A 26,752-nucleotide genomic window follows, 5' to 3' on the forward strand; every position below is an offset into this window, starting at 1 on the left:
TGAAAAATCTGTCATCATTTACTCGCCCTCGGGTTGTTTCAAACCTGTATAAATGTATTTGATCCAATCAACACAGATATACAATATTGCATTTTTTGTTCTGTTGAACACATAATGAGATATTTTGAAGAATTAAGGAAAACAACGAGTTCTGGAGCACCTTTGACTACCATTTAATTCTTCCTACTATGGTAGTCAATGATGTCCCGGAACTGAAAATTACTAACATTCTTCCAAATATCTTTCTCTGTGTTCATTGGAACAAAGTAATTTATACAGGTATAATACTACATGAGGGTGAGTAAATGATGACAGAATTGTCATTTTTGGGTGAACTATCCCTTTAAAATGTACAGCACACTGAAAATGAGCCAGGACAAACTATATGAGATTGTGAACTCTCAATGGAATGAAAGACACATCAGAAACCTCAACAAATGTCACCTACAGTAGATACAGACACAGAGAAGAATCAAGGATGAAAACAGTAGTTTTGAGATGTGTTTTGTCTTTGCTCAGGGAGGTGTAACCAATCCATCAGATTTGCTACATACTGTACAAGACATACAAGTACAACCGTTTCAGATAGATTCTAGGGTGGAGATGTGATTTACCCGCCATGCATCGTTCATAGTTGACACACGTGCCCTCCAGCCAATGCTTTCTGAAGGTTAGTTCCGTCTCATCTTGTTTTAAATGTTCGTTCACACATTCACGCTGAGAGTATGCTTGTGCAGACAACATCTGTGCTTTTTTTTATGAAAGATCACAATGTTTTTACAAAGAAAGCAATGTTGAACTGAAATTTGTACATAAATATCATGCCATTTATTTTTTATTTTATAAAACAACAGACCAATAAAAAGTAAATATATTCAGATTTTACATGTCGCAAAACAATGGCAAAATGTTGCCTACTCAATATTATAAATTCTTTTTAACTTCAACGATCGTTGCAAACTAACAAGGGCACCTTTCTAGTGTCCCTCATACTGTAATAACAGTCTGATCTGTTTCTCGCTTGTAGCATTTACATGAGAACTTATTGAATACATCTCACACTACACTGGTGAGCCCTGTACCCTCTAGGACTGAATTGTATAAATTGGAAGCAATAAAAATAGGAAAATACACCAAAGGGTGTGTACACTTCTACCGTTTTGGTAGTTCAGATTAAGAAACGTTAAAGCACACGGTGCCGACACATTTAAACGGTACTGCAGATCCAAGACCTCAGAACCACAATTCATAACACAAACTATGTTTTCTTGATATCATTTTTTTGCCAGAACGCTGACAAAGTCAATATTAAACTGTCAAAGAGAAATACCTTGTTGGTTACCACTGAATACGACCAATGATAAATTACAATCATTTACCAAATACAAGTGACAATACCTTAAAAAATACCAAAGGTTACATTTGTATTAAAGACACAGTGTGTCAAGTTTCCACTTTTAAAATATAAATTGGCATTGAAATGCCTTCATTATTTAACGAATATATCATGTTTAAAATAAAACAGGATTTTGGACCAATGAGATTTCATACCCAGCAGGACGAGACAAAAATAAAACATAAAAGCTTCAAAATGTCCTTCAACAGCCTGTTTTTAAAATAGAGACTTATAAAGCCCCATCTTGAGATTGTAGGGTCAAAATCTCTGCAGCCAGTCTTTGCGGATCGAGGATCTGAGGAAACCTGTCCATAGCCCTGTCCACCAACCGTGCATTAAAAATCGCCAGCAATTTCTTTCTCACCTGCTCCCTCTCGGACCACTGTGGATTTGGTTTGGAAGGGGACCAGCGCCCATGTCCTCTCTCATCCTGCAAGGGACTCTGGGATGCTGGAGGATAGGCACCATAATGATCAGACCAGTATCCATGATGAGGTGGAGGACCTCTGCTGTGATGATACGAATACTGTGACATGTTGACGGGCGGGTAAACCGGACCCCCTCCGTACGAATGATAACGGGGTTGACCGTAACTCATGTGTTCTGGGTTTGGCGAGCTGGTTAAGCTCATGCTGCCTCCGCTGACGCTCTGAGATTCATACGAGCAGCAACTGCAGGGTTGTCTGTTAGCTGGACCGCAAGGGTGCCGCCCACCGCTGGACGGTTTGGACTTTCTGTGCTCCGTTTCGTAGTAGAGCGCTTCCGGTAAATGACTTTCGTAGGACCCCAAGCCAGAATCCAAACGCTCCTGCGATCCGTAAGGAAAAGAACTCGGATCTGTCGGGGAATGACGGTGTTCTCTCTTTGAGGAAAACTTCTTCTGAGTCGGCTGAGGGACTCCTTTGACGACCAGCACGTTTTCGCTGGTGTGTGTTTTTTTGAGCGGTCCGCACGGGTCAAGAGATAGTTTGTGTTCCAAAACTTCTTCTAGAGATGGACTTTGACTGGGCCCGAGAGGAATCGACTGTGGTTTGTGAGGTGTGGAAGAGATTTTAGCCTTGTCCCGCAGCTCGTCGGCCAGGGCACGCTGGGATTGTTTGCTTCGCTCAGGGTGATGGAATTTGCATTTGATTCCGTACGTGCACTTCTTTCCTGCATTAAAAAAGGGTTTGTGTTCATGAAATCTGAAACATCAACTTCTGACTGCTGGTCATGCTTGTTTTTCGTTTTACTCATGTAGTCAGAAACTCCACGCTTTACTGTTTTTCCATAGGTTTGAATACCTCTTACAAAAGATTTTTCATGTTTTAATTTTAATTTTTAAAGGGAGATTAGAAAATTGCATTCTCCTGTCCTGATGAAGCTATATTACAATAAAATCATTTTCTTTGTAGCACCATTAGTATTAAAAACCAAGGGAAGATAAACCTTCGAACAGTGTAATTTGTGTACATTAAGTTTTGTCTTATGGATCCTGAAATTCGAGTTATGAAATTCTTGAGCATATGACTTAATCTCTTATTACAAAAAACAGTCTTAAAGAGTGATGCATACATACATAAATCAGGACAGAAATTAACAACACACCACACCCTGATGCCATTTAAAGCATAAATACTCCAACATGTGACTGCAAGACTTTTTGAGCTACTGTATGCAAATCTGCGCCTTCTCACCGTAAGGACACGGCTGTTTCTTAGGTAGACGTGGAGTCTTCCTCAAGAAGTTGTCTAGGGTGGGACCATGTCTTCCCAGAGGGTCATCCGGGGGCATAAATCTATAAAAAAAGAAATGTGATTTTAATCAAAGTGTCAATCACACAGAATGAAGTAACAAAACGTTCAACTCACTTATCATTGACGAACGAGTACATCAGAAGTCTCTCCTCAATGAAACGCTTCCAATCTGGACGTTCTCCCTGGAGATCTCGATACGTGTCGTTGGACACAATGATGCCGTCGGAGTCGTACGCCAGCCTCACTATGAAACGGTCGTCATAGCAAACCACACGTTTTCCAGCCACCCTTCTGGATGGCGTGAATACAAGAAGCTTTCTCTTCTCCAGCTCCCGTAAAATGTGTTGATCTGACCAAAAATATTGTTGAAAACAATTAATGTCAGAAATGATTTCGCATTCGGAACTTTCAACGCGAGCTTAAAGACCCAGCTGATACTACAGTCATGTTAAGGGAATAGTTCACCCAAAACGCAAATGATTTCATCAATTATTCATCCTCATGTCATTCCAAACCTGTATAACGTTCAGAACACAAAAGAAGATTTTTTTTGAAGAACGTTGATAACCAAACAAAAGTGAACTCTTTTGACTTTCATTGTACGAGACATTTCTCAAAATATCTTCTTTTGTGTTCCACTGAAGAAAGAGTCACATACAGGTTTTGAACAACATGAGGGTGAATAAATAACGACAACATTTATATTTTTTGGTGAACTATCCGGGTGATTCTCACAAAATCTTGGTTTCAAGATGTCAAACATGATTTCTTAAAAACACGTGTATCAACAAATTACCGTTATATTCATTTGAGTTTAACACATTTTTTTTTTTATTACAATAAGGCCTTAAAAATTCTCATTACCGTAACCATTTAAAACTGTCAATCTCATAGCATGTTTTGCTAAAAGATTTATTAATCATACATAATAAGACATACATGAATTATATTTTAATTCCAATATTATACATTTTTTTTAATGTGGAAAACTACCTGTATCAGTAATGAGAAGGGAAAAAGTCATGTTCTCAGCATGACAAGAGCTTAAATTAACAAATTAAGTAGTTAGCCATTTGAAAGGCACTATTAGATGTGTTTCTTCACATAAAATCAAACTTTCGGAGGATGATCAGTCTTGGCCACTTGTTTCTTCCACTATTTCTGAATATGTTTTATACATGAATATTCTGTCAATCATTTGTTTTGTCCTTTTTTGTAAAAACAGCCAATTGCTTTTTTCAGAATACTTTCATTTTACTCTGTTTAAATTACAACATATAATGAACTCAGAACGAATCGGGACGCGTTACGGTTATGAGAATTTCAGCACAGAAAGCAAAATAATACAAAAATAATTCATTCCTATATGTCAAAATTATGTTTGTCCGAGGTATAGAACACAATTATCTTTATTGTGATCATTTTATGTGTTTACCAAATTGTATGTTTTATCATTCAAATCTTTACTGCCATGAAGTTTCAGTGGTTTCGTGAGAATCACCCATCACTTTTTTCTCATGTACACACAATCCTTTAAATCCTTTAAACAAATATTAGATATAACCATTAAATTAATGTAACATCAATGTATTTTTTTTTTTATCAAACAGACCTAGTAGCATTATCTTACTGTCTAGTCAGTAAACAAGGGCTTTGCCTTTTGGCATTCAATTATCCTTTCAGTTCAAGGAAATACCATTCTTAGCATTTCATTTAATGAACTTCTGGTTTCCATTGAACATGTGCCAATATTCACAGTTTTCATACAGTATTTAAACCTTGTACAGTTTATGTAAAGATAAGCAGGAATTTAAACATAGCTGTGCATGTTTGCATAGTAAAATCCTAAACGTTGAGACACACGGGCATCACACCTGTGTTGTGTTCTTTTTACAGTATTATCATTGCAATCTCAAGATTGTATAAATTCCACTCGGGCGAGTCAAACTTTGATGGCGCAGTCTGCTAAACCATGTCACTTTTCATCATTGTGTGACTTTATTACCTTACACGGAAGTATTTAAAGTTTCAAAAAGCCCCAGGTGCTTGCCAAATTATCCCAGGAAAAACTTCTTTCACAATTGGGTTTTCTGTATTTTCACTTCTGTTCATTGATACTAGAGTTTGAATAGATTGAATGACTTTTAAAGCATAATTGCAATCCAATCTATTCATAAAGAAAATCTGACAATAAACCTGTAGAAGTTCTTCTCAGACAAAACTGAACGCTACATATGACATGGCCCGATGGCCGTCTATCTCCCAACATAACAGCTCGTCTGGTATTATGTGATTGTTTCTGACACCGTCCTCGTCCTTTATTCCTACCTGTGATGGGAACGTCAGGCCGCGGCTGCTCTTTTCTCCAGGATGGCACAAACACGGTGATGTCAAGGTGACCTCGCACCAGGAAGAAATTCACAGCCAGCTGGATTCCCAGACAGGAGAAAACTTCCTTGTTCCCATGGCTAAGAGTCAGAAAAGGAAGTCGTTTCAATTTTCTTGCAATAAAGTGAAAAGTTATTTTAGGAGCGTATCGAAATACACCAACAGTCAAATTGTTAGGCACATCTGACTCTCAACATCTTTTGATAGAATCCAAATGAATAATAATCCTACATATGTCCAAAATCAGATAAGAAGAGTATATAAGGAAAGGCATATAACTAAGCAAAAATGCACCTCATACAGTTTGTCGAGAGAATAAACAATATGTTGAGGTGTAGTCAAAAAGTCACTGCTACGAAGAAGCTCAGATATATATTTTTGTGCATTAATATATGACATTTATATCTATTAATTAAGCAGACACTTTTATCCAAAGCGACCTACAAATGAGAGAGCATTTAACATATTGTCAATGAACCAACAGTAACTGTAGTCTACAAGGTTGTGTTTGCATGGAAGACTAGAGCAAGGTGACGCATGAACAACATATAGCAGATATGTCAGTAGGTAAGTAGATATGCTTTTTTAGACTGCTGAACCGGCGTTTATTTTTAGGTCAAATACGTAATTCAGTGGGTGTGAAAAAGCTGTCTGTCCTCAACTGCTGCATGTCCTGAAAATGAAGACGTCTTCAAGATAAAAAGAAGTGCGAGAGGGCAGGGCAAACACAGCTGATTTGCATATAAGATTATTTGCATACTGGAGGGGTGACAGCTACAGGAGCCTGAAGGGACAAATCTGAACTCCACGAGCAAATACAGGTAAAAATGCAAAGCGAGGGGAAACAAAGAGGATTGAAAGGGTGTTAAAAGGTGGAGTGACACACACGGGGACAATAAAACAAATGGTGAATAATATATTAAACAAATATACTAAATATTGATATGTAACCCTTGGCTACTTTCTGTTGGAGCAGGATAAGACACATACTTCCTCCTAACTTCAAAAACGCTTTATAGATTCGTGTATTGTGCAAGGAATAGAATACATGCGCCCACTTATTAACAATCTTATCAAATAACTTCCTGACACATGGTCTGAAAGACGGAAGAAATTCTCAGGGCATGTTCCAACAACACATTAGTACATCTGTTTCTATTTAGTAATACAAAATGCATGACTAACTAAAAATAAGCATTATAGTGCCATTCAACTTAAACACAAATCAGGATCTGAAACTGAGAAACCAGACCCGTGACTTGATTTACTGCATTCACATTTTACCGAGTTCCTCTGACACGATTACGAGACGCTCTGCAAAACCTTCATGACATTATTGTTTCGATTCATCAGCAAATAAAAGTAATAATCTGTCAAACAGAATATAGAGAAAATACAGTATGGTGCAAGTACGGTAAACTCACCTCATGGCTACATTACTTCCATCTATAACAATCGGTCTGAGTGCATCTTCATCTTCTACAAGCTCTTCTGGGGAGCTACGACAGTCTGTCTGGGCGCTTCGGACCTTCGTACCATCCCCGCGTGGAACCAGCACAGGGGAGGCGGTGGGTTCCTCAGGTTCTCCACCAGCCTGTATCAGCTCCCCCAGAACTTTGTTTGTGTCCGCACCGAGGCCGAGTTTCAGGAAAGCAGCGCGCACCTGAGTTTGGGAAAACCCCAGTTTGAGGAACAGGTCGAGCTGGGTCTGGAACTCGTCTGGGGTTGGGTTGGGCTGACCCGGGTCCATTCTATCTTTGCAGGTAACGGGAGGGTCACATACGGCCGCGGGGGCTGTTAGCCATGCGGTGGCGTCGTTTGAGTCAGACCAACGGGAATCCAAAAACGTGCGCAACGTTGGGATGGTGCTTATTTTCGTGCTCATTTCTTCATCTGGGAAATGTTCTGGATGTTCATTCCTGTTTAATATAAAAACGTTTTTGAGTGCATTTTTATGTCATGAAATTGAGTACGGGTCAATTAATTAAAACTACAATTTGGGATGTTACCAACAAAATCAGAACACAAGTTATAAATGAATGTACATGATCAAAAATGCTCCACTGGAAAACATCATATTGTTAAATAATACAGCTAATGTCATGGTAGATTTTACAATCTCACACTTTTGTCAAAGATGCTTTACGTTATATAAATAAAAAGCATTATCATATATCATATTAGTTAGATCAAAGGTTCAATCTGTTACTTTCTTGTTTTTGGCACGTCCCAAACAACTCTTAACAAAATACTTTATGTGACAAACTGACCGAAGGTTAAAAAAAATAAGGTAAAACAGTTCAAACTAAAACATGTCATCAATCGTATAAAAACATTTGATAACTTTTAAAGTACACAATACTCGGAACACACCCTCAAAATCATTGAAATATAGGCTTAATAAAATTATTCGTGTCTGTTTTGTTTTGTTTTGTGTTGAGTAAGAATGGTTTAATAATTTAAAAAAATATGTATTTAAAGATGATAAAAGCTAAATCTATAACACATAAACCAGATTACTGTAACAAATACATTTATTTTCTTAAATGTTTTGCGCTTTAAACTTCACCTTATCCAATTTATTACCCTAAACACATTGTTATTTAAAAGTTTTTTATACAATTTTTACTTGAAACGACAGTACTAGTGGCAAATAAACAAACTTCTTATAATTCACAGACCGCATCAACAGATCAAAACAACCCCCGTTACTATACAGATTTAAGTCGTATAAAGTTAAATGTGTGATAGAAAACTATACGAACCTCTAGTTTAACATCGCTTCTCTGTATTGTGTGTGTGCCAGAGTTGTGAGCTTCTGTCTCTGCGCAACAGAGTTTTATCAAAGTTTTTTCGGTCGAACCCACGACTGTAAAGTACCGAAATCTGACGCGACACGCCTTTAGAGAGAGGAAAGCAAAACCAGGAAGTGTTCTTACGTCACTAACTCTTATTATGTAATGCGAATAAAAAATAAATTGCAAATGATTAAAACTATACAGTGATGATAAATAAGAATTTAGAAACTAATTTGGTGACTCAATTAGACTTGAAAAGTTTATCTTCTTATTAATAAAACCAACTCAAGAAAGTAACACATTAAAAAATCTTTAGAAACTGCGAAGAGCCTTCAACATCAACAAATCTTTATTTTCAAGACTGAAGAACTTCGCATACTACTTAAAATTAAAATATGAAATAAATCAGAAAACTGGTACATTTAAAACAATAAATAAAATAAAATATGAAATAAATCAGAAAACGGGCACATTTAAAACAATAAATGAAATAAAATATGATATAAATCAGAAAACTGACACATTTAAAACAATAAATAAAATACGAAATAAATCAGAAAACTGGCACATTTAAAACCATAAATAAAATATGAAATAAATCAGAAAACTGGCACATTTAAAACCATAAATAAAATAAAACATGAAATAAATCAGAAAACCGTAATATTTTTTAAACAAGGAAAAGGGAAATAAGATCTGAGATTGACCATTCAGAACTAAACTAAAAAGAAAAGCAAACAAGCAAAGCATACCATCTCTTTCATTGAGACAATGGTTAACATGATCTGCAACTGTAAGTTTCACTTCCCTTAATATGTTTATATATCTGGTGTGATATACACACAGTGTAGCCTATATTTCCACTTCACCCCTCAAAAAACACTCACATTATCACATGTCATTGTGGGATCAATTCATACAAATGTCACATAGATAACAGTTACAGAACCTTGAGCATTTTGTTATGTGTTAAAAGATGTTTCCTTTGTGTGGTGAGAGAGGGAAACCCCTGTGAGATCAGCGATCGGCTAACAGAGTGGCACAGATTGCTTTGTTTTCTTTTATCTTTTCCACAAAGCAAGATTCTTCCATAAATAACAGCCAATTAATGAATGACGAATCACTGTGAATCATGTTTGTGTATTTTATTTTCAAGTAGGATTTAAATGACAGGAAGTGCTTGGGCTCTTATGATGGCCACGGAACACTGCAGTTCACAGAAACTGAAATGTGGAAGTATTTGACTTTTATGTGTTATTTCTGAAATGTAATCTGATTCAGAGTCTTGTGATGGAAACAAGATATATTTATTATTTGTTCGTTTTTAAAAGGCCAAGATAAAATTACAGTGCACATGCATTTAATGAAAGTTTGTCAAGTTATATTTGTATGTAGTCAGCAGACCTCTCTTTTTTATGTCAGTAGTGATTCATTTCCACTGTTTCTTTCCACCTTTCTCAAGAGGTCAAATAAATCCATTAACATGATCTATTAGACAAGGTCAGCAATGGACGAATTTATTTCTTCTTCTGAGCAAGTTAATGTTTCCATGAAAAATACATAACCAGGTGGCAAGAAATATGATTATACATACATTTTAAATTTCATTTTAATTTATATTTTAATTTTCAGTATTATATCTAATAATTATTCAATCATCCAAATTACCCAACAACTTTGATTGTATTTATTGTTAAATAAGACTAATTAGACTGAAATTAAAGTAAAGGTGATGGGTAGCGTCTTAAATGGATTTTATGGCAATGTATTTTCTTGATAACCTTTTTTCTTGATTTGATCTTTGATGGTTCACTTGTTTCATGATCTTCAGATGTATGATTTTCAGTATTTTCAGATGGAGGTTTGTGATCTTCAGATGGATGTTCGTGATCTTCAGATGGATGTTCGTGATCTTCAGATGGATGTTCATGATCTTCAGATGGATGTTCGTGATCTTCAGATGGATGTTTGTGATGTTCATGATCTTCAGATGGATGTTCATGATCTTCAGATGGATGTTCGTGATCTTCATGATCTTCAGATGGATGTTCATGTTCATCTAATGGATGATTCTCATGATCTTCAGATGGATGTTCGTGATGTTCATGATATTCAGATGGATGTTCGTGATCTTCATGATCTTCAGATGGATGTTCATGTTCATCTAATGGATGATTCTCATGATCTTCAGATGGATGTTTGTGATGTTCATGATCTTCAGATGGATGTTTGTGATCTTCAGATGGATGTTCATGTTCATCTGATGGATGATTCTCATGATCTTCAGATGGATGTTCGTGATCTTCAGATGGATGTTTGTGATCTTCAGATGCATGTTCGTGATGTTCGTGATCTTCAGATGCATGTTCGTGATCTTCAGATGGATGTTCGTGATCTTCAGATGGATGTTTGTGATCTTCAGATGCATGTTCGTGATCTTCAGATGGATGTTCGTGATGTTCGTGATCTTCAGATGGATGTTTGTGATCTTCAGATGCATGTTCGTGATGTTCGTGATCTTCAGATGGATGTTTCTGATCTTCAGATGCATGTTCGTGATCTTCAGATGGATGTTTGTGATCTTCAGATGCATGTTCGTGATCTTCAGATGGATGTTCGTGATCTTCAGATGGATGTTCGTGATCTTCAGATGGATGTTCGTGATCTTCAGATGGATGTTTGTGATCTTCAGATGCATGTTCGTGATCTTCAGATGGATGTTCGTGATCTTCAGATGGATGTTCGTGATCTTCAGATGGATGTTCGTGATCTTCAGATGGATGTTCGTGATCTTCAGATGGATGTTTGTGATCTTCAGATGCATGTTCGTGATCTTCAGATGGATGTTCGTGATGTTCAGATGGATGTTCGTGATCTTCAGATGCATGTTCATGATGTTCATGATCTTCAGATGGATGTTCATGATCTTCAGATGGATGTTCATGATGTTCATGATCTTCAGATGGATGTTTGTGATCTACAGATGCATGTTCGTGATCTTCAGATGCATGTTCATGATCTTCAGAGGTATGTTCGTGATCTTCAGATGCATGTTCGTGATCTTCAGATGGATGTTTGTGATCTTCAGATGCATGTTTGTGATCTTCAGATGGATGTTTGTGATCTTCAGATGGATGTTTGTTATCTTCAGATGGATGATTGCCAGTTTTTTCTTCTTTTCCATCACTCTCAAAAGTTTCCGGTACGGCTACATCTGTGTCCTGTAATTTCTTTGACATATATCCTAATTTGCCATTAAAATCGATGATTGTTTGAATTACTTTTGGGCCAGGGAAGTCCATGGCAATAATACCTACACAATGTGGTCTATTTGTGTCTCCTTTTAGTTCAAGAAGGTAATCATCAACCTGTTTGTTGAGTGTTTTGGCAATTTCTAACGGCTCCTCTGATCCACCTTTGGACCCAGTATATGTCAGCATCATATCATGTTCACAGTTTTGTGAAGCTAATTTGATATTTTCTTTCATTTGTGTTTCTTTTTTATCCTTCTCTGTGTCTAACTCTGTGACATGAACAGGAAGTCCTAGATTTAAAGTTGAACTCTGGACCAAGACTATCTTTCCTCGCACCTGGCCAAGTGTGGGAACATCTTTGTCTCTCCATAAAGGCAAATCACCCCGACTCAACCACTCAGTGACTTGAGCAACAGCTCCCTCATCTGGAGTAACTCTAAGCAACAGTGTCTCTTTCCTATGTTTCACAAGAAAAGTCTGCAGAGTTCTAAAAGCATAAAAAAATGTTTCAGATTCCTGAACGCCTTCAGTTTTTACATATTGTATGTTGCTGGAGGTCACATGCAGATCAAAAAATCGTATGCCGGCATCCAGTTGGTTGTGCAGACCCCATGCTTGAAATGCTGGAGGAGATGTTTGTGAGTGCCGGTTGCTTTGGTGTGTGCCGGGAATCGATATAGCTGATAGTGGCAGATCTTGAATTTTCTTCATCCATTTGTGGTTTGCGAATTTGAAATGCAAAGTTTCAGAGGAGCTGAAATGTTGTTCACCTTGACATCTACAGATGGCCACACTGCAGGTAAAATTCCACATCTTTAATATAACTTTTTAGAGCAATAATTACAAATATAAATCATAAAAATAATGAAATGTTGTGTTTTTATGCAATATAACTTACACTATAAACACAGAGAGATGAATGTGTTCCATTGTTCGTAGCTTCTTTCTGCAAGTAAACATTATAATTGCTGCAGAAAAAGAACAAAGTCATTAATCCTATTGGTGGTCACTTAATTTTGGGCATTACATCCTAGGCCTATTTGAAAGATGATAAGAAATATTGTTTTGTTTTACAAAGAAATATTAAATATTACTGTACTGTACAGCCCGAGTGTCTGTTAAACTTAATAGAAAAGAAAGAGTCAAGCTTTACTAGTAACTATCCAACGACAACATGTTGTTTTTCGCAAATGTTATCAAATCTGTTACACTAAACATTTCCTTTTGAAAAGAGAATATCCAAACATCATTAGAATAGTTTAATCATTAGAAATAAATAATGAAACTAGCTTGCATATATTTTGTCTGACCTTGACATCTGGCTGTCCAAGAAGGCAAAGAAAGAGTGTTACTATCGTCTTTAACCACGTACTTCAAACTTTCAACTGAGGCAGTTCTTTTATCATTGCACTGCATTTGCTTAAACATTGTGAGCCCAGACAGACATACTTTGCATTCATGTCATATGAAAATGAACAGACACTTTATAATTGACAGATAAAGACAATTTTTGATATACATTTATGTAAATGAACACATTTCAATAATTATTAAAGAATTTATCAAAATGATAATTTCAAAAAGCTTTTATGAATATTTTAAAAAGGTTATATTAATACATGCAATAATGTCGCGAGAATAGTATATTTTTCACACCTATCTATCTACCAAGCGAAGCAAGCGCAAGAATACCGCGTTTCATTTCGAAGTGATCATCCCTATGCCCTACTCCCTTCGAAGAGTAAAGCTCACGATGCGTAAACTCTAGAGGGAAAAACGCAATTGTATCTCTTATTGTGTCTGTTTAAAATTCACTTGGCAAAAGGAGCAGTAAAACAACGTCATTTTCTCTTTATTTGGAGCGACGTTTTGTGTGGTGTCCCCTTCCCGAAGGGTTCTTCGGAGGGCGATGTATTCCGTTTGGCCCGCACCGATAGACAGGTAAATTCACGCATGCGCAGCGGGTCAACAGCGCATTACGTGACGTCATGGGGCTCTCCCGAAGCGTCCCTCATTTGCATTCCTATGCCGTTACAAACGATGACGACAAAAACAAACGAATCTGACAAAAACAAAGCGAATGGCAAGGTTGTATTGATAAATGCATATGATATATTATTATATATATTTAAAGGCAGATAATTCAGGAAAGTTGCGTTCTCTCTAGAGTTGCGTACAGCGCTAAAGGCATGTCTCAAAGAACGCTTCCTCTGCTTATAATAAACCTCGGCGGAGAAATGCTTTATATTTTGGATCAGCGCCTTCGAGCGCAGGATGATAAAACTCAGAGAGGTAAACAACAGTAGCTGTAAATTCCCTGTAGTCTAAAATAGCAGACTAGCCAACTTAATCCCCGATTTAGAAAACTATACATCGACTCTCTCTCTCGTTCTCTCTCTGTCGCATATTTATGTATTTGCTTGTTTGGGACGGTGAGAACTAACTAATGTTAGCAAACGCAACCTTATTGTAAAGTGTTGAAATGTCTGGAAGCGGTATCATCCTACCACTTTAGCTAGACATGACATGATTGACAGATGACATTGACAAACAGAGGATGATGTCTAATGTGATAAGTGATGGTGTTACAGAACTTTGGCTTTGGCTCTGTTGCAGGTTGTTGGACAGAGGGTGACAGAAAAAGAGGTGCATTAGTCTCTCCTCTTCAGATTCATCACGCTTTGGGGCTTGAACACTGTGTTCCCAATACTTTCTGACACCTGTCTTACATTCTGTGATCTTCAATTACTGGATCGCACTGCACATGACAACAACGAATACAACCGAATAATACACCAAGAGAAGCATAAACAACATTGCTCAAATTAAACAAGCTTTAAAAGTGCAACACTGTGCGATAGTTATTTAGAAAATGATTTTTAATTGACAGAAATGTTGCCACTCCAGTGTAAAAAGTAAATGACATGAATGCATGCATATATGTCTGTTATTTCTCTGTTATTAATCTTTCTCATATTCTATTTTTTAGTTATGAATGATATCGCGGCCACTTTGTTCAGTAAGATGTTTCTAGAGGAGATTCTAAAGCCTCAGGATGTGTTCACTCATCGAGCCCTGCGGACAGTTCTGACACGGATCGCACACGCCTCCATCATGCGTCTAAACCCAGCCAGCATGGACAAGGTATGAACCCTCTCCACAGGCACTAACAAGTGTGCATTACATTCCAGCACTTGACAAGATCATAATAATTTGATTTTTATTAATGGGTGACTAATTTTGGATCAGTTCATCTCTATGCATCTTTACTATTGCTTACCTGTTCAAATTTGACTTGTCTTTTTTGCAGTTGTATGATTTGATGACTATGGCCTTCAAGTACCAGATCGTTTTGTGTCCACGTCCACGCGATCTACTGCTCATCACCTTTAACCACACTGACAGCATTAAAGGTCTAGTAAGAGACAGTCACAACCTGGTAAACCAGATCAACGAAGCCCAGCGGCAACTTATAGAGGTAAAAATCCACGGCCATCTAGAACTTTAGGTTCAATGAACTGTCAATGTGATCTTAATTTCCCTGTCCCTGGTTTTTTTTATTCATCTATCAGACATTAATATTTATTTCTAATCCTATGCCTTTTTATGTCTAGTACTTATGAAAAATGTATTTTCCTCAGCTGTACACACCCTTATCCGACGGGGAGTTTCAACTCATCCGACACACGCTGCTGGTCCTCTTTCAAGATATGCAAACCAGGGTGAGGTGTTGATTTATGTTTCTTATTGTTCTGTGGGTTCCTTAGAGCTTATTTGAATTGGAACCGTGCCAGATGGTATGGTTTGTGTGCAAATCATCTCGGAGTCATGAGGTGACTTGTAAGAGCAGTCGAGCATAGTTTCGTCGTGACTGTCACGAGTGTGGGTGGTGGGTGAGACACAGCGACAAGGAGAGAGGACCCAAACGCAGACAGCGGGTAAGGGGTTAACAAGACTTTTAATAAATAATTAACCAAACTCAAAACAAAGACCCACGTGGGGGTAAACATAACAAAACAGAGAAACAAGAACAAGATTAACTACAAACCCGATTCCAAAAAAGTTGGGACACTGTACAAATCGTGAATAAAAACAGAATGCAATGATGTGGAAGTTTCAAATTTCAATATTTTATTCAGAATACAACATAGATGACATATCAAATGTTTAAACTGAGAGAATGTATCATTTTAAGGGAAAAATAAGTTGATTTTAAATTTCATGGCATCAACACATCTCAAAAAAGTTGGGACAAGGCCATGTTTACCACTGTGTGGCATCCCCTCTTCTTTTTATAACAGTCTGCAAACGTCTGGGGACTGAGGAGACAAGTTGCTCAAGTTTAGGAATAGGAATGTTGTCCCATTCTTGTCTAATACAGGCTTCTAGTTGCTCGACTGTCTTAGGTCTTCTTTGTCGCATCTTCCTCTTTATGATGCGCCAAATGTTTTCTATGGGTGAAAGATCTGGACTGCAGGCTGGCCATTTCAGTACCCGGATCCTTCTTCTACGCAGCCGTGATGTTGTAATTGATGCAGTATGTGGTCTGGCATTGTCATGTTGGAAAATGCAAGGTCTTCCCTGAAAGAGACGACGTCTGGATGGGAGCATATTATATGTGTCCCAACTTTTTTGGAATCGGGTTTGTAAACTGACAAGACTAAACTAATAACACATCACAAAGGAACACTTCAGACAAGACAAGACAAGACAAGACAAGACAAGACAAGACAAGACAAGACAAGACAAGACAAGACAAGACAAGACAAGACCCCACCCACCCACGCAACATAACAGTACAATGATCCGACACCAGACAGAGAACACAGGGGCATTAAATAGAGGGACAAATCAAAGGGGAACAGGTGTGGGGCATGAACTAAAAAACAACCAATAACGAGAGATACAAAAGGGCGGGAACACAGACAAGGACCGGAGAGAGTATCGAAGGCCGACAGGGTCAAAATGACTCTCTCCACACATAACAAGGGATCCTGCCGTGATTCTACCACAAGATCAAGACAGACATGACACGATGAGGCAGAATCACAACAGTGACTGCTTTTAGATTTACATACTTTTCTTTCGTCAGGTGTCAATTTTCTTACAAGAAAAAATCCAGAACCCGAACGGACGCTTTGTGCTGTCGACCTCGGGGCCAGTGCCTTATGGATATGAGGTTCCTGGATCAATTAGGTAATGTGGAGGTCAGAGGTCATTGACCGAGATTGCATGAGCTCTTAATTCTTTAGTATTTGTTTTAAGAAAAAAAACACATTGAGGCTTCTTGGAAAAGGATGGACATAATTATACACACCTATTAGCGAACAGTCTCTGTATGTTACCTCATATATTCCTGGTTGCAGGTGGTTTACTAAAGGTCAAGAGGTGAGGAGAACAGTGTTTCCCAGGGGAGAAAATTACACACGAGCTTTACACGACGCCTCATTCGACCTCTCTGGAGACAGAGTCACACGCTTGGGCACCAACATGTAAATATAAAAAAATCAAGAGATTAAGCTAATAATTAGAATAATTAATTAAGCCTTAAGAATGTTTGTATTAAAAGTATATCATAATTCTCTTTGTATACATTTAAATATGTAAAACTATATATGATCGCTGCTACAATATTTATTGTATACAATAATAATTATTTTAATATTATGTGTACTGTACACTCTTACAAGATAAAAGTCCCTAAAAGGTTCTTTGCAGCAATGCCATAAAAGAGACATTTTTGGTTCTCCAAAGAACCTTTTCAGTCAAATGTTTTAAAAGAAGCATTTCTTTTTTTCTTTTAAAGTCAAAAGGACATTTTTTCACTATAAAGAGCGTTTGTTCTGCAACAGAAAGCTCTTTATGGAATGATACAGTCAGTTCTTCTATGGGATCGTTTAGCACCTTTTTTTTTAGTGTACTGTATATAAATATTTTTATAAAAACATTTCAGAGATATATTATAATATGATTGTACCAAAATATTTGGACATGTAAATATTGGTTGACTTCTATGCAGGTACAGCGAAGCCTCACCTGAAGACTCACAAGCTTCAGACACTTCCAACAGTACCAGGAAACAAAAGCAGGTAGATCTTCAATGCAAGCATCCTGGGACATTCAAAGATTCATAAGACATCTCATAAACATTGTACAGAAGTTGCATTCAAATATGAAAATCTTTGTAACCCAAGGTCCTCTGTATGTTGTATGTTTGTTTGCGTGCAGGTGGAGTATGCTCCTAACCTTCTGGCCACAGAGGAACTGAATTTGCTGGCTAAACTAATGGGTGGGATGGAGGTGCAGAAGCTCTCGCATGCGGATGCTGGTTTCAAAGTGAACCTGTTGACCTTAGAGCAGGAGGATGAGGGGATGTAAGCATTACTCATCCACACATAATCCACACAGTAATTATTAGGACAATTGGGTAGAATAAGCCAAACATCTGACAGTGAAATGATCATGTTTCTCTCAAACTCTACAGCTGTGTTTTGGAAGGGGCGGAACAACAGTCACCCAAAGTCATCAACATACAGGCCATACAGGTGACATGTCACTCACTTCACAAACCTGCTGGTCTTAGTTTTGTTTTTGCTGTATTTGGTTGCCCACGGCAGGGAATGTTCTACGTTATGAGTAGAATCTAACTCAGGTGTTGCCCCAGGACAACCTTAACATGGAGCATACTGTATGCTTTTAATTCCACTTAAATACAAGTTACCAGGAAGTTAGAACTGCGAGTAGGCTATACCACACACATGCAGTTTTCATTTATTAATATTTCATGAGTTGCTTGAGTACTACTTCATGCACTTTTATAGCTCCTAAATTGCATCTTTTCACACTGTTGTAATCTCCAACCACATCACTTCAGTTGTATAGTCCATTTTTAAACACATAATAATTTACTAATGTCAATGTAAACGGCTCAATATATGCATAATTCAACCTTTTTTCATTGTATGTTGTGTTTGCAGGATCAGTTAGTCAGTACTGAGCTGGCCCGTATTGCAGGGGAGTTTTCTGAAGATGGACGCCAGACAGAGGGACACTTAAACAAAGGGGATGACTTATTGGCCATGATGGATGATATCTGAAGGACATGAATTGGGTTATATATTTTGTTGTGAAGGTTGGGAAGTGCACACAATAAAACTACGTATGCAGGCAGATTTTAAATGAAATTTGAAATGCTTATTCACTATTTAAAGACATTACAGTGTACATACAGAAATAAACCTAATATGATAAATCGCTGGTGTAAAGAGTGTCAACTTGTCTTTCTGTATCTATGAGCGAGCGTGTCGCTAGAGGGCGCGCGATCGCTTTCAAACTGGTTTGTGCAAGACACATAAATGTGTCGCACTTGTCTGTTTTATAGGGCAAAATTGTGCAATAAAACATACAAGTGACCGGGGTGAAAAGCATAAAACTTGACATTACTCAATCGAGTTTACTATAGTACAAAAACGTTTTGTCTCCAGTTACTTATTCGTCGTCGGAAAAGATTTTATCGTCAAAAGTAAGTGTGGAAAAGTCACGCTTGTCAAACATTGAATCAGTTTAGAAATGTAACCGTTACTGTGCTTTTTATCCAGAAAAAAACTAAGCTTTCACGTTTACTTGTATGTGTTTGAAGGACACTCTTGCCCTGCCCAATATGGCGGCGAGGCTGACCCACGATTTAGCATCTAATGTGATCCTATTGGTTCGTGTCGATGACGCATTAACGCTACGCTGCACAGAAGCGCGCCAATGTGATGTAAACAAGTGTGCTCGCGTGAGATTCTACCGGAATAGGTAACTAAGGGAATATTTTCATTTAAACATAGATGTGTGTAAGTGACAGGTTTCAAAGCGAATTAAATAAAATATCGATTTTGTGAAGCAGCATCTGTCAGATTTGTTGCATCATTCGTATGATTTAATCTGGAAGTTGCAAAGTGCATTGCAATGTTGAAGTTGTTCATTGACATTCATCGTTTACAGAAGAATGTAGCTGCTTACGTTTGAATAATAACTCTTTTGGCAACAGGTGATCATGGAGGTGACCCATTCGCTCCGTGAGCGCACCATCGCTGAGAACAGTCTGGTGGTCCTTCTGCAGGGTCTGCACGGCGAGGTGACCACCGTAGACCTCAGAGACGAGAGCACGGCGAGAGGACGCGTTATTAACGTGGACGCTTTCATGAATATCCGACTGGAAGAGGTTTTGTTCAGGGACAGGCGTGGACGCGTGTCGCAAATGGACGATCTGTTTCTTACGGGACGAAACGTGCGCTACGTCCACATCCCAGATCATCTGAACATTATAGAGACTATACAGGCCCAGCTCACCAAAATACACCGCGTGCGCAACTTTGGAGCAGGTGGTGGAAGGAAAGAGTACTCGAAGAAAAAATAGATGTCACCTGTGACTTTTTTGTAATGTACTTTATTTTGTTTACGTGTAAATTACGCGTTCTTGTATTTAAGTGCGTAATTTAGTTTTGACCTTTTTGGTTGATCTAAATTTGAAATGATGGGTTGGAAAGGTCTGTGCATGCTGTTTTTGTTCCTGTGGTCTAAAATGCAATAAACAAATGACCATTTATTTATCTATGAGCATTATTCTCATTACCATTAATTTGCAACAGCAAACAACTGTATTGGTCAAACGTTTTTGGACACTTGAGTGAAATGTTTCTCATTATTTAATGAAAAAACGTAAAGCTTTCATTTTTTATGTGAATTTTTATAAGATCTTAAATTAAGCAACTAAGAAGTGTAGCCGTCTTTGAACTAAAGCTGTTATTGTGATTCAAACCTAAGGAAAAGTCATTCCCTTTTGTCTCCCAAAATGCCCTTCTGTTTTTGTTTTGACTTGTGGTCAGTGTGGCATGAGGTTGTATATCTAATCTTGGAACAATATTATTTTGCTTCAGATTTTTCGGTCACCACATAATCACAGGCTTTGAAATGACTCGACCGTCATCCCTGTCCATACACAAGCCTCAATCACAGTATTCTGGTAAACAATAACATTACAACATGAAAATGAACAGTTCAGAAATGCAAGGTGGAGTCCAATTATCTTTTCTTAAGTGGTAGTACATCAGTTTGAAAATGAATATTGTGTGCATTTTATGTAACCTATAAAAGTATGCTCATTTAAAAGATCCGCTTATTAATAATTAAACTATTTCTAATATGAATTAACTATTTTATACAGTCACATATTGACGGGTGTATGCTGGGAATTTTGGAACTCGGTGTAGGAAGAAATGCACTTGAGAATCATTCCACACTTGTGACATGTTTATGTCCTCAAATTCCCAGCATGCATTGCCCAGAGGAGTATGTTGGCCACGTTGAAGACATTAAGGCAAACAGCCACTATATCTTTCTCTCGGGTTCAATAAACGCCCTTTCACAAGAAGCCCGGCGCAGTGTACAGTGCTTTCAAAGACAGCAGTTGCCAGCAGGGTCTAGACGACACTCGGTTCTCTTCAGGTGTCCACATCTCTTCAGACAGGAGCACAAAGAGTTCTTTTAATCCAGAGTTAGCCTCAAGCACCGGCTGTGTGCCCGCTCCAGACATTTCCTGTTCCACCCCACAGCCCTGAACACACACATCTCTTCACTCTGATCAAGCCTGCCCTGGCTAAGAGACACAATTTAAGTGTCCAAATCTGATCGTTGAAAAAGAAGACGGATATAAAAAGGACTCAAAATAATGATTTTACGATACTGTTCACTTTATTTAAACAATTCATTTTGTTTTAACACATTTTGTTTTTGTTTTGATTCTCTAGATCAAAAGAATATTTGATGCTTGTTCAATGTACTAAAATAAATCAAGTTAACACAACACAATTATCTGTATTTAGCTTATTTAGTGTGTGTTAAAAATAACAGCTATATCAGAAAATATCTGTCCTTAAACAAACTTAATTCAATTACGGACAGTGGTTTCGCACAATGGAAACATGCTATCTCTACTTAAATACTTTTAGTAGGATGAACGTAATTGATTCAAGTTAGATGGACATTATTTGGACATGGTTGTTTAAGTTTATTCAGTTCAGTTTAGTTCATCATACATTAAGTATTTCATAACATATTTCTGTTGTGTGCAACCACTGTCCATAATTTAATTAAGTTACTTTAAAGGATCATTTTTTATTATTTGGAAAACTAAATAGAAAATGTTGCCTTAGCAATAACTTTGAAGGTACTAGTTGAGGTACTAAAATTATTAACTGAAAACAATACAAATCATAATAAATGAAAATGAAATAAAATATATTTCGCAATAAATTATCAATAGCAATAGAAAAACATAAATAATAAAATAACTAAAATTGTGCTATATCTGTGTAAATTCTATATACGATGCTATACGGTTGATTTGGATTCGTGTCAATTCCAAACAAAGTCTGATAAAAATACAAAGTACATTTTCTCCAACCCTAAAGAAAAGCTAACTGTGGGCTGTCCGCTACAACACATTTCAATATGCACACACAGACATGAGGAAGAGGTTTCCACGGATCCGGCATCCAGTGGGTGTGAAATGCCACCGTAAGAGTGTAAATTCTAGTGTCACGCCGTGCGCTCCTCCCTTACGATATTTTCTCCTGTGACAGGAAACACCTCCCTTTACTCTATCGTCTGCTCCCAGTGTTTGTGGATGTGACCACAGAGGGCTGCTTCTGGTGCTGGTCAGACGCAGATATGTGTGAAAGAGCAGTCAGAGAGAGATGTGTTCCAGATGACATACACACCTCTCAGTGTTCAGCGTTCCTGCTTCATCTTCTGACGTGCTGAGCTCACCCCCGTCTTTGCCCTGTGGATATGCCACTCATCTTACAGACAGTTCGTGGGTTTTAATCTTGAGTGGAGTGATGACTGAAAGAGAAGAACACTCAGAAATGATAGTTCGTTGGCAAAGGTAAGAAAGTAACATAGTCCAAATGAAACCTATTTTTGATGTTTAATGACAGTTAGCCTTCATCTTAAACGGGTAGTTCACCCAAAAACTGTCATCATTTATGTGTCATCTGTACTGTGCATAACTGTGGAACACAAAAGAAGATATTTTGAGAAATGTCTTTAAATCTGTTAGACGTGAAAAGGGGAAATCACTTACTGTACATTCACTTGCATTGAAGTCATATCAAAATACAATATGGTTATGTGACAATATGAAGACTTCTCCATATTTGGAAACCCAGCACTGTGGCAGTGAGTTTTTCACATGCAGACATTTTATTTATAAAAAGGTAAAAAGTAAAACTCGAATCCTAAAATGCCTCATTTTAGCTTTTGCTGACTAAACGCTTTAAAAGACAGAGAATGTATGAAAACATGAGATCGGCACATTTCCAGACATCTGCAGACCTTTTGCAGGTTTGCTTTTCTGGGAAGAGGTCTGACGGACGGAGTTGGTATGTTTAAAAGATGTTTCAGTGGCCTGTGAGGTAATGTCTGGAATGATTTCTCTTTAAGGGATATACTGTATAGTATGTAAAAGTTGTACACATTAAAACAGGCCATAAGTGTAATCCTTGCTTTTCGATTGAGAATAAGATTGTTGTTTGTGTTTGATAAACTCCTCAGAACTGGAGGAACTTCACAGAATTATACAATATTGAAGTTGATTGCAAAAACATGCTTTTAATTTTTTCGCCAGGTTTTTTGTTTTGCTCAGAGTTTGCTCTTTCAAACTCTTTGTTTTGATGAAGTTCTAGGTTGTTTCACTGCCCCTAGTGTTTCTCTTAAAAATGTTTAGGGGAATAACTAACAAGGATCTTAAAATAATCATGTAGTATTGCTTTTAAATACTTTTTTCGCATTTTTTTAATGCTCGACTTGAAATGAAATGTTTTAATCAATTTTGTTTTTATGCATTCTTTTACTGTTTTTTCCTCTGCCGACCAACCTGTCTGTTGCTTAAAAGTTCTTAGAACTTTTCTGGTTTATGGTCACATCGTGATAAATAAGACCTCGGTAACTCTGAGGATCTCTTTCTTGTGGCCAGTTGAGCAGTATATAAAGCAACCGGAGCGAACAAAAAGTACTATAGTGTACTTGCACGTGTCTCTGTCCTGCCAAGAGTGTGTCAGATAGAGATCAGGGCGGCGGAGACTGTGGTGAAGATTAAAGTGTGCTGTAATTACAGGCCCCAGGAGGAAACAAACAGGAAGACAATAACACCAGTCCTCCGTCATCTCGGCGTGGTCTCAGCCGCTGTAGACTTTATGATGTGGAGACACACCGGGAGTCACTGCATTTATAGACCTGAAGATCAGTTTTTTCCTCACTTGTTTAATAAATTGCTTGTGGGGTTCATTATCTGACTCCAGCCAGATCTGGAGTCTTTGAATGAATAAACGTAAATATAGAGCAGAGACGTTTTCCCATGTTGCTTCCGCTGTGCTTGGGAAATCCTGATCCAGATGTTCAGCTTTAATCCCCTCACACTGTCGTCCATTTCGGAGAGAGTGACACAATCTGGAATCTTCCCAGTTTCCCAGGGAAGAGTCCCACGCAGACCCCGAGCGCACATGCGAAAGCTGGAATTCTGTTCCTGTGGGAAAAGTTAAAAGTCTGTGGGAGCCCAGAGCAAGGTTCGGGTCAATACAATGACAACAACAGCAACAAATGGCCCGTGGGGGAAAATACGGATATATTACTGCTGTGCTCTTACGGGCAACTGAGGCTAATGACACAATTAGTGCAACTTCAGCCTCAGGGGCCAAAATAAATATGCTGGGAAGTATTTGTCAAATTGTGCATGGCCGGGCAGTGTTTTTAACAGCGTCTGCTAAGACAAGTATCACTATTACCATTGTTTACATAGTGCTTAAGGGATTTTTCAAAACATTTGACCTGAAAGAGACCAGAGATCCTGTTATCGTAAATCACAACGTATCGTAAATCAAAATCCATATGACTTTCTTCTGTGGATCACAATGGGGCGGTTTCCCAGACAGGGCTTCAGACTAGTCCTAGACTTAAATAAATGCTAGAGGCGTCTAAACAGCTTGCATATGTTTAAATACATCATTGTTTTGTTTTAAAAAGTCATGTTTTTTTGTAAGACATGCTTGTAAAAACGACTTAAATGTCCTAATTTAACTAAAGCCTAGTTCTGGTTTCAACCAATCCCTGTCTGGGAAACCATCGCAAAACGTTAAAAAAATTCTGGGTCCTTTCGACTCATGGTTGGGGACCCTTATGCAAAGAAAATATATATTTATATAAATTAAAAAACTATATAAATTTAATATATTTTAAAACATACAGAACAATAAATTGTTAAAATTACAATAAAACATATGAAATTGACACCTTTCATATATTGAAAAATAGCTTTTTATATTTTCCAGTATATTCTCATTATACCATATATTTTTGTAAAGGTAAAATATCCAAATTGGTGGATTAAATGAATTTACAAAATGTCCACATTTGACAACCATGAGATGAAACAACCCAGTTTATTTAAACCCAATAGAAGGGTTTGTCCATCCAATGGTCATTATTTTTAGGGTAGAGAATGTTAGTGATGTATATACAGTATGTTTGTTCACCACAGGAGCTGAAGACCACCGTGAGAAAATCGAGAAAGCTACTTTTAGCTTTAAAGAAACGAAGTGCCCAGGAGAAAGACTGAAAATGAACCCGGTTCAGAAAGACATGGAGCTGTTGAGTAACAGCATGGCTACTTACGCTCATATCAAAGGTAAGACCGCAGAAACAAACACCTCAACACTCATTGCTTCACTGTGTAAAGGTGAAGAAATCTAATTCTGAAAAGTGCCCGATGGAGTATTATCAAAGATTTTAAAAGGGATTCTTTGAACTTTTGAAAAAAATATCCCTTGTCCATTCTCACTCCACGCCCCAAGAACAAAACAAGAACCAAATCCAAGGACTTAAGTGTTCTGTTTGATTTGGCTTCGCGCCTCTGACTTCATGAGAAATGGCTTAAATATTTCTCTAAGAATGTTTCTATATGTTTACCATCCAGAAAATGTATAAACCTTTTTGTAAATACCTGGAGGACTGTATAGTCAAAAAATGTGTAAATGCTGTTGGGGTTGAGATCAATAAAACGTTGAGATGATTCACCCAAAAAATAACAATCATTACTTCACCCTCATGTCATTTCGAACCTGTATCAGAACACAAAATAAGATATTTTGAAGAATGTTGATAATCAAAAAACACTGAACCCCATTGACTTCCATAGTATGAACACAAAACCACTGAGACATTTCTCAAAATATCTTCTTTTGCGGTCCACAAATAAAAGTATTATATACAGGTTTTGAACAACATGAGGGTGAATAAATAATGACATCATTTTTGTAATAACTGAACACTTACGTTTCCTGAATCTACCCACAGCAAACACGGAGAGCTTTGCGCTGTACTTCATGTTTGGTGTATGTTCTGGTCTTCTGCTGGCCCTGGTTCTTCTCATACTGGGCATCACCTGCAGGCCACGTTCAAAGACAAAGACCCCCTCCTCACTCGACCAAAGACGCCTTAAAGAATCCAACGAGGAGGAGGAAGAAAAGGAAGACAGTGAAGTAGACGATGAGGACTTAGAGGTCCCGACGGTCACAGTGAGGCCCACGAGCGACCAGAACCAGCTGAACGGGACTATTAAAAGCATCAACGTCTTCACTTCTGCAGAGGAGCTGGAGAGAGCCAGGAGACTGGAGGAGAGAGAGAGAATCGTGAGGGAGATCTGGAGGAACGGACAGCCTGATGTTCTGTTCACTGGAACGGGCACGCTCGGTCGAGTACACTACCTTTAGTGCATACTTTTTCTCCTGAAATACCGCTGAAGATTTGTTGAGTAAATTCCAATTTAAATGTTCATTTGAAGGATTGAGTTTTGCATTTGTGGTTGTCTCGCTTGTTTTCTGAATTTTAAAGTGCATTTTAGGATCCGTTTATTTCCATTTTTGAAGTGCTTTTGTATACTTTGCTTTTATACAGCATTTTTAATCCAGATATCTGCACAGAAAACTTAGTGATTTTTCACCCCAAAATAAAAAATGTCATTTATTTTAAATGTGATAAAGGCTTCTTATCTCATTGAATAAATGTAACGGGAATAATTTTGTTAAGAGCAGCTATTACTTTACAACTATAAATCTCTTGCATTGCCAATGCAGCTTT

At 37.7% G+C, this 26,752-nt stretch overlaps 5 protein-coding genes across 5 annotated transcripts; 3 read left to right on the plus strand and 2 right to left on the minus strand.

The window, feature by feature from the left end:
• Nucleotides 1-805: 805 nt before the first annotated feature.
• Nucleotides 806-8,416, minus strand: zc3h12ab (zinc finger CCCH-type containing 12Ab). The gene is made up of 6 exons (XM_057355558.1): nt 8,286-8,416; nt 6,945-7,439; nt 5,461-5,600; nt 3,247-3,481; nt 3,073-3,173; nt 806-2,548 (listed from the first exon to the last, which is right to left on the minus strand). Exons 2-6 carry the CDS (start codon nt 7,403-7,405, stop codon nt 1,626-1,628), a joined length of 1,860 nt encoding a protein of 619 aa, XP_057211541.1. The 5' UTR covers nt 7,406-7,439; nt 8,286-8,416; the 3' UTR covers nt 806-1,625.
• A 2,066-nt stretch (nt 8,417-10,482) lies between these two features.
• On the minus strand, nt 10,483-12,522 carry LOC130566886 (uncharacterized). Its single transcript, XM_057354703.1, has 3 exons — nt 12,471-12,522; nt 11,300-12,365; nt 10,483-11,244 (listed from the first exon to the last, which is right to left on the minus strand). The coding sequence occupies exons 1-3, from the start codon at nt 12,500-12,502 to the stop codon at nt 10,483-10,485; spliced, it is 1,860 nt and encodes a 619-aa protein (XP_057210686.1). The 5' UTR covers nt 12,503-12,522.
• Nucleotides 12,523-13,540: 1,018 nt separating this feature from the next.
• oscp1a (organic solute carrier partner 1a) lies at nt 13,541-18,946 on the plus strand. Its single transcript, XM_057355100.1, has 12 exons — nt 13,541-13,660; nt 13,740-13,864; nt 14,189-14,218; nt 14,562-14,716; nt 14,883-15,050; nt 15,214-15,294; nt 16,665-16,768; nt 16,939-17,064; nt 17,592-17,661; nt 17,801-17,946; nt 18,057-18,117; nt 18,550-18,946. The coding sequence occupies exons 1-12, from the start codon at nt 13,653-13,655 to the stop codon at nt 18,667-18,669; spliced, it is 1,194 nt and encodes a 397-aa protein (XP_057211083.1). The 5' UTR covers nt 13,541-13,652; the 3' UTR covers nt 18,670-18,946.
• A 345-nt stretch (nt 18,947-19,291) lies between these two features.
• Nucleotides 19,292-20,169, plus strand: lsm10 (LSM10, U7 small nuclear RNA associated). The gene is made up of 2 exons (XM_057355206.1): nt 19,292-19,372; nt 19,608-20,169. The coding sequence occupies exon 2, from the start codon at nt 19,614-19,616 to the stop codon at nt 19,974-19,976; it is 363 nt and encodes a 120-aa protein (XP_057211189.1). The 5' UTR covers nt 19,292-19,372; nt 19,608-19,613; the 3' UTR covers nt 19,977-20,169.
• A 2,222-nt stretch (nt 20,170-22,391) lies between these two features.
• On the plus strand, nt 22,392-26,666 carry eva1bb (eva-1 homolog Bb (C. elegans)). Its single transcript, XM_057354745.1, has 3 exons — nt 22,392-22,505; nt 25,155-25,301; nt 25,970-26,666. The coding sequence occupies exons 2-3, from the start codon at nt 25,235-25,237 to the stop codon at nt 26,383-26,385; spliced, it is 483 nt and encodes a 160-aa protein (XP_057210728.1). The 5' UTR covers nt 22,392-22,505; nt 25,155-25,234; the 3' UTR covers nt 26,386-26,666.
• The last annotated feature ends 86 nt before the right edge of the window (nt 26,667-26,752 follow it).

Source organism: Triplophysa rosa, linkage group LG16 (genome assembly GCF_024868665.1).
Source record: "Triplophysa rosa linkage group LG16, Trosa_1v2, whole genome shotgun sequence".
Lineage (NCBI taxonomy): Eukaryota > Metazoa > Chordata > Actinopteri > Cypriniformes > Nemacheilidae > Triplophysa > Triplophysa rosa.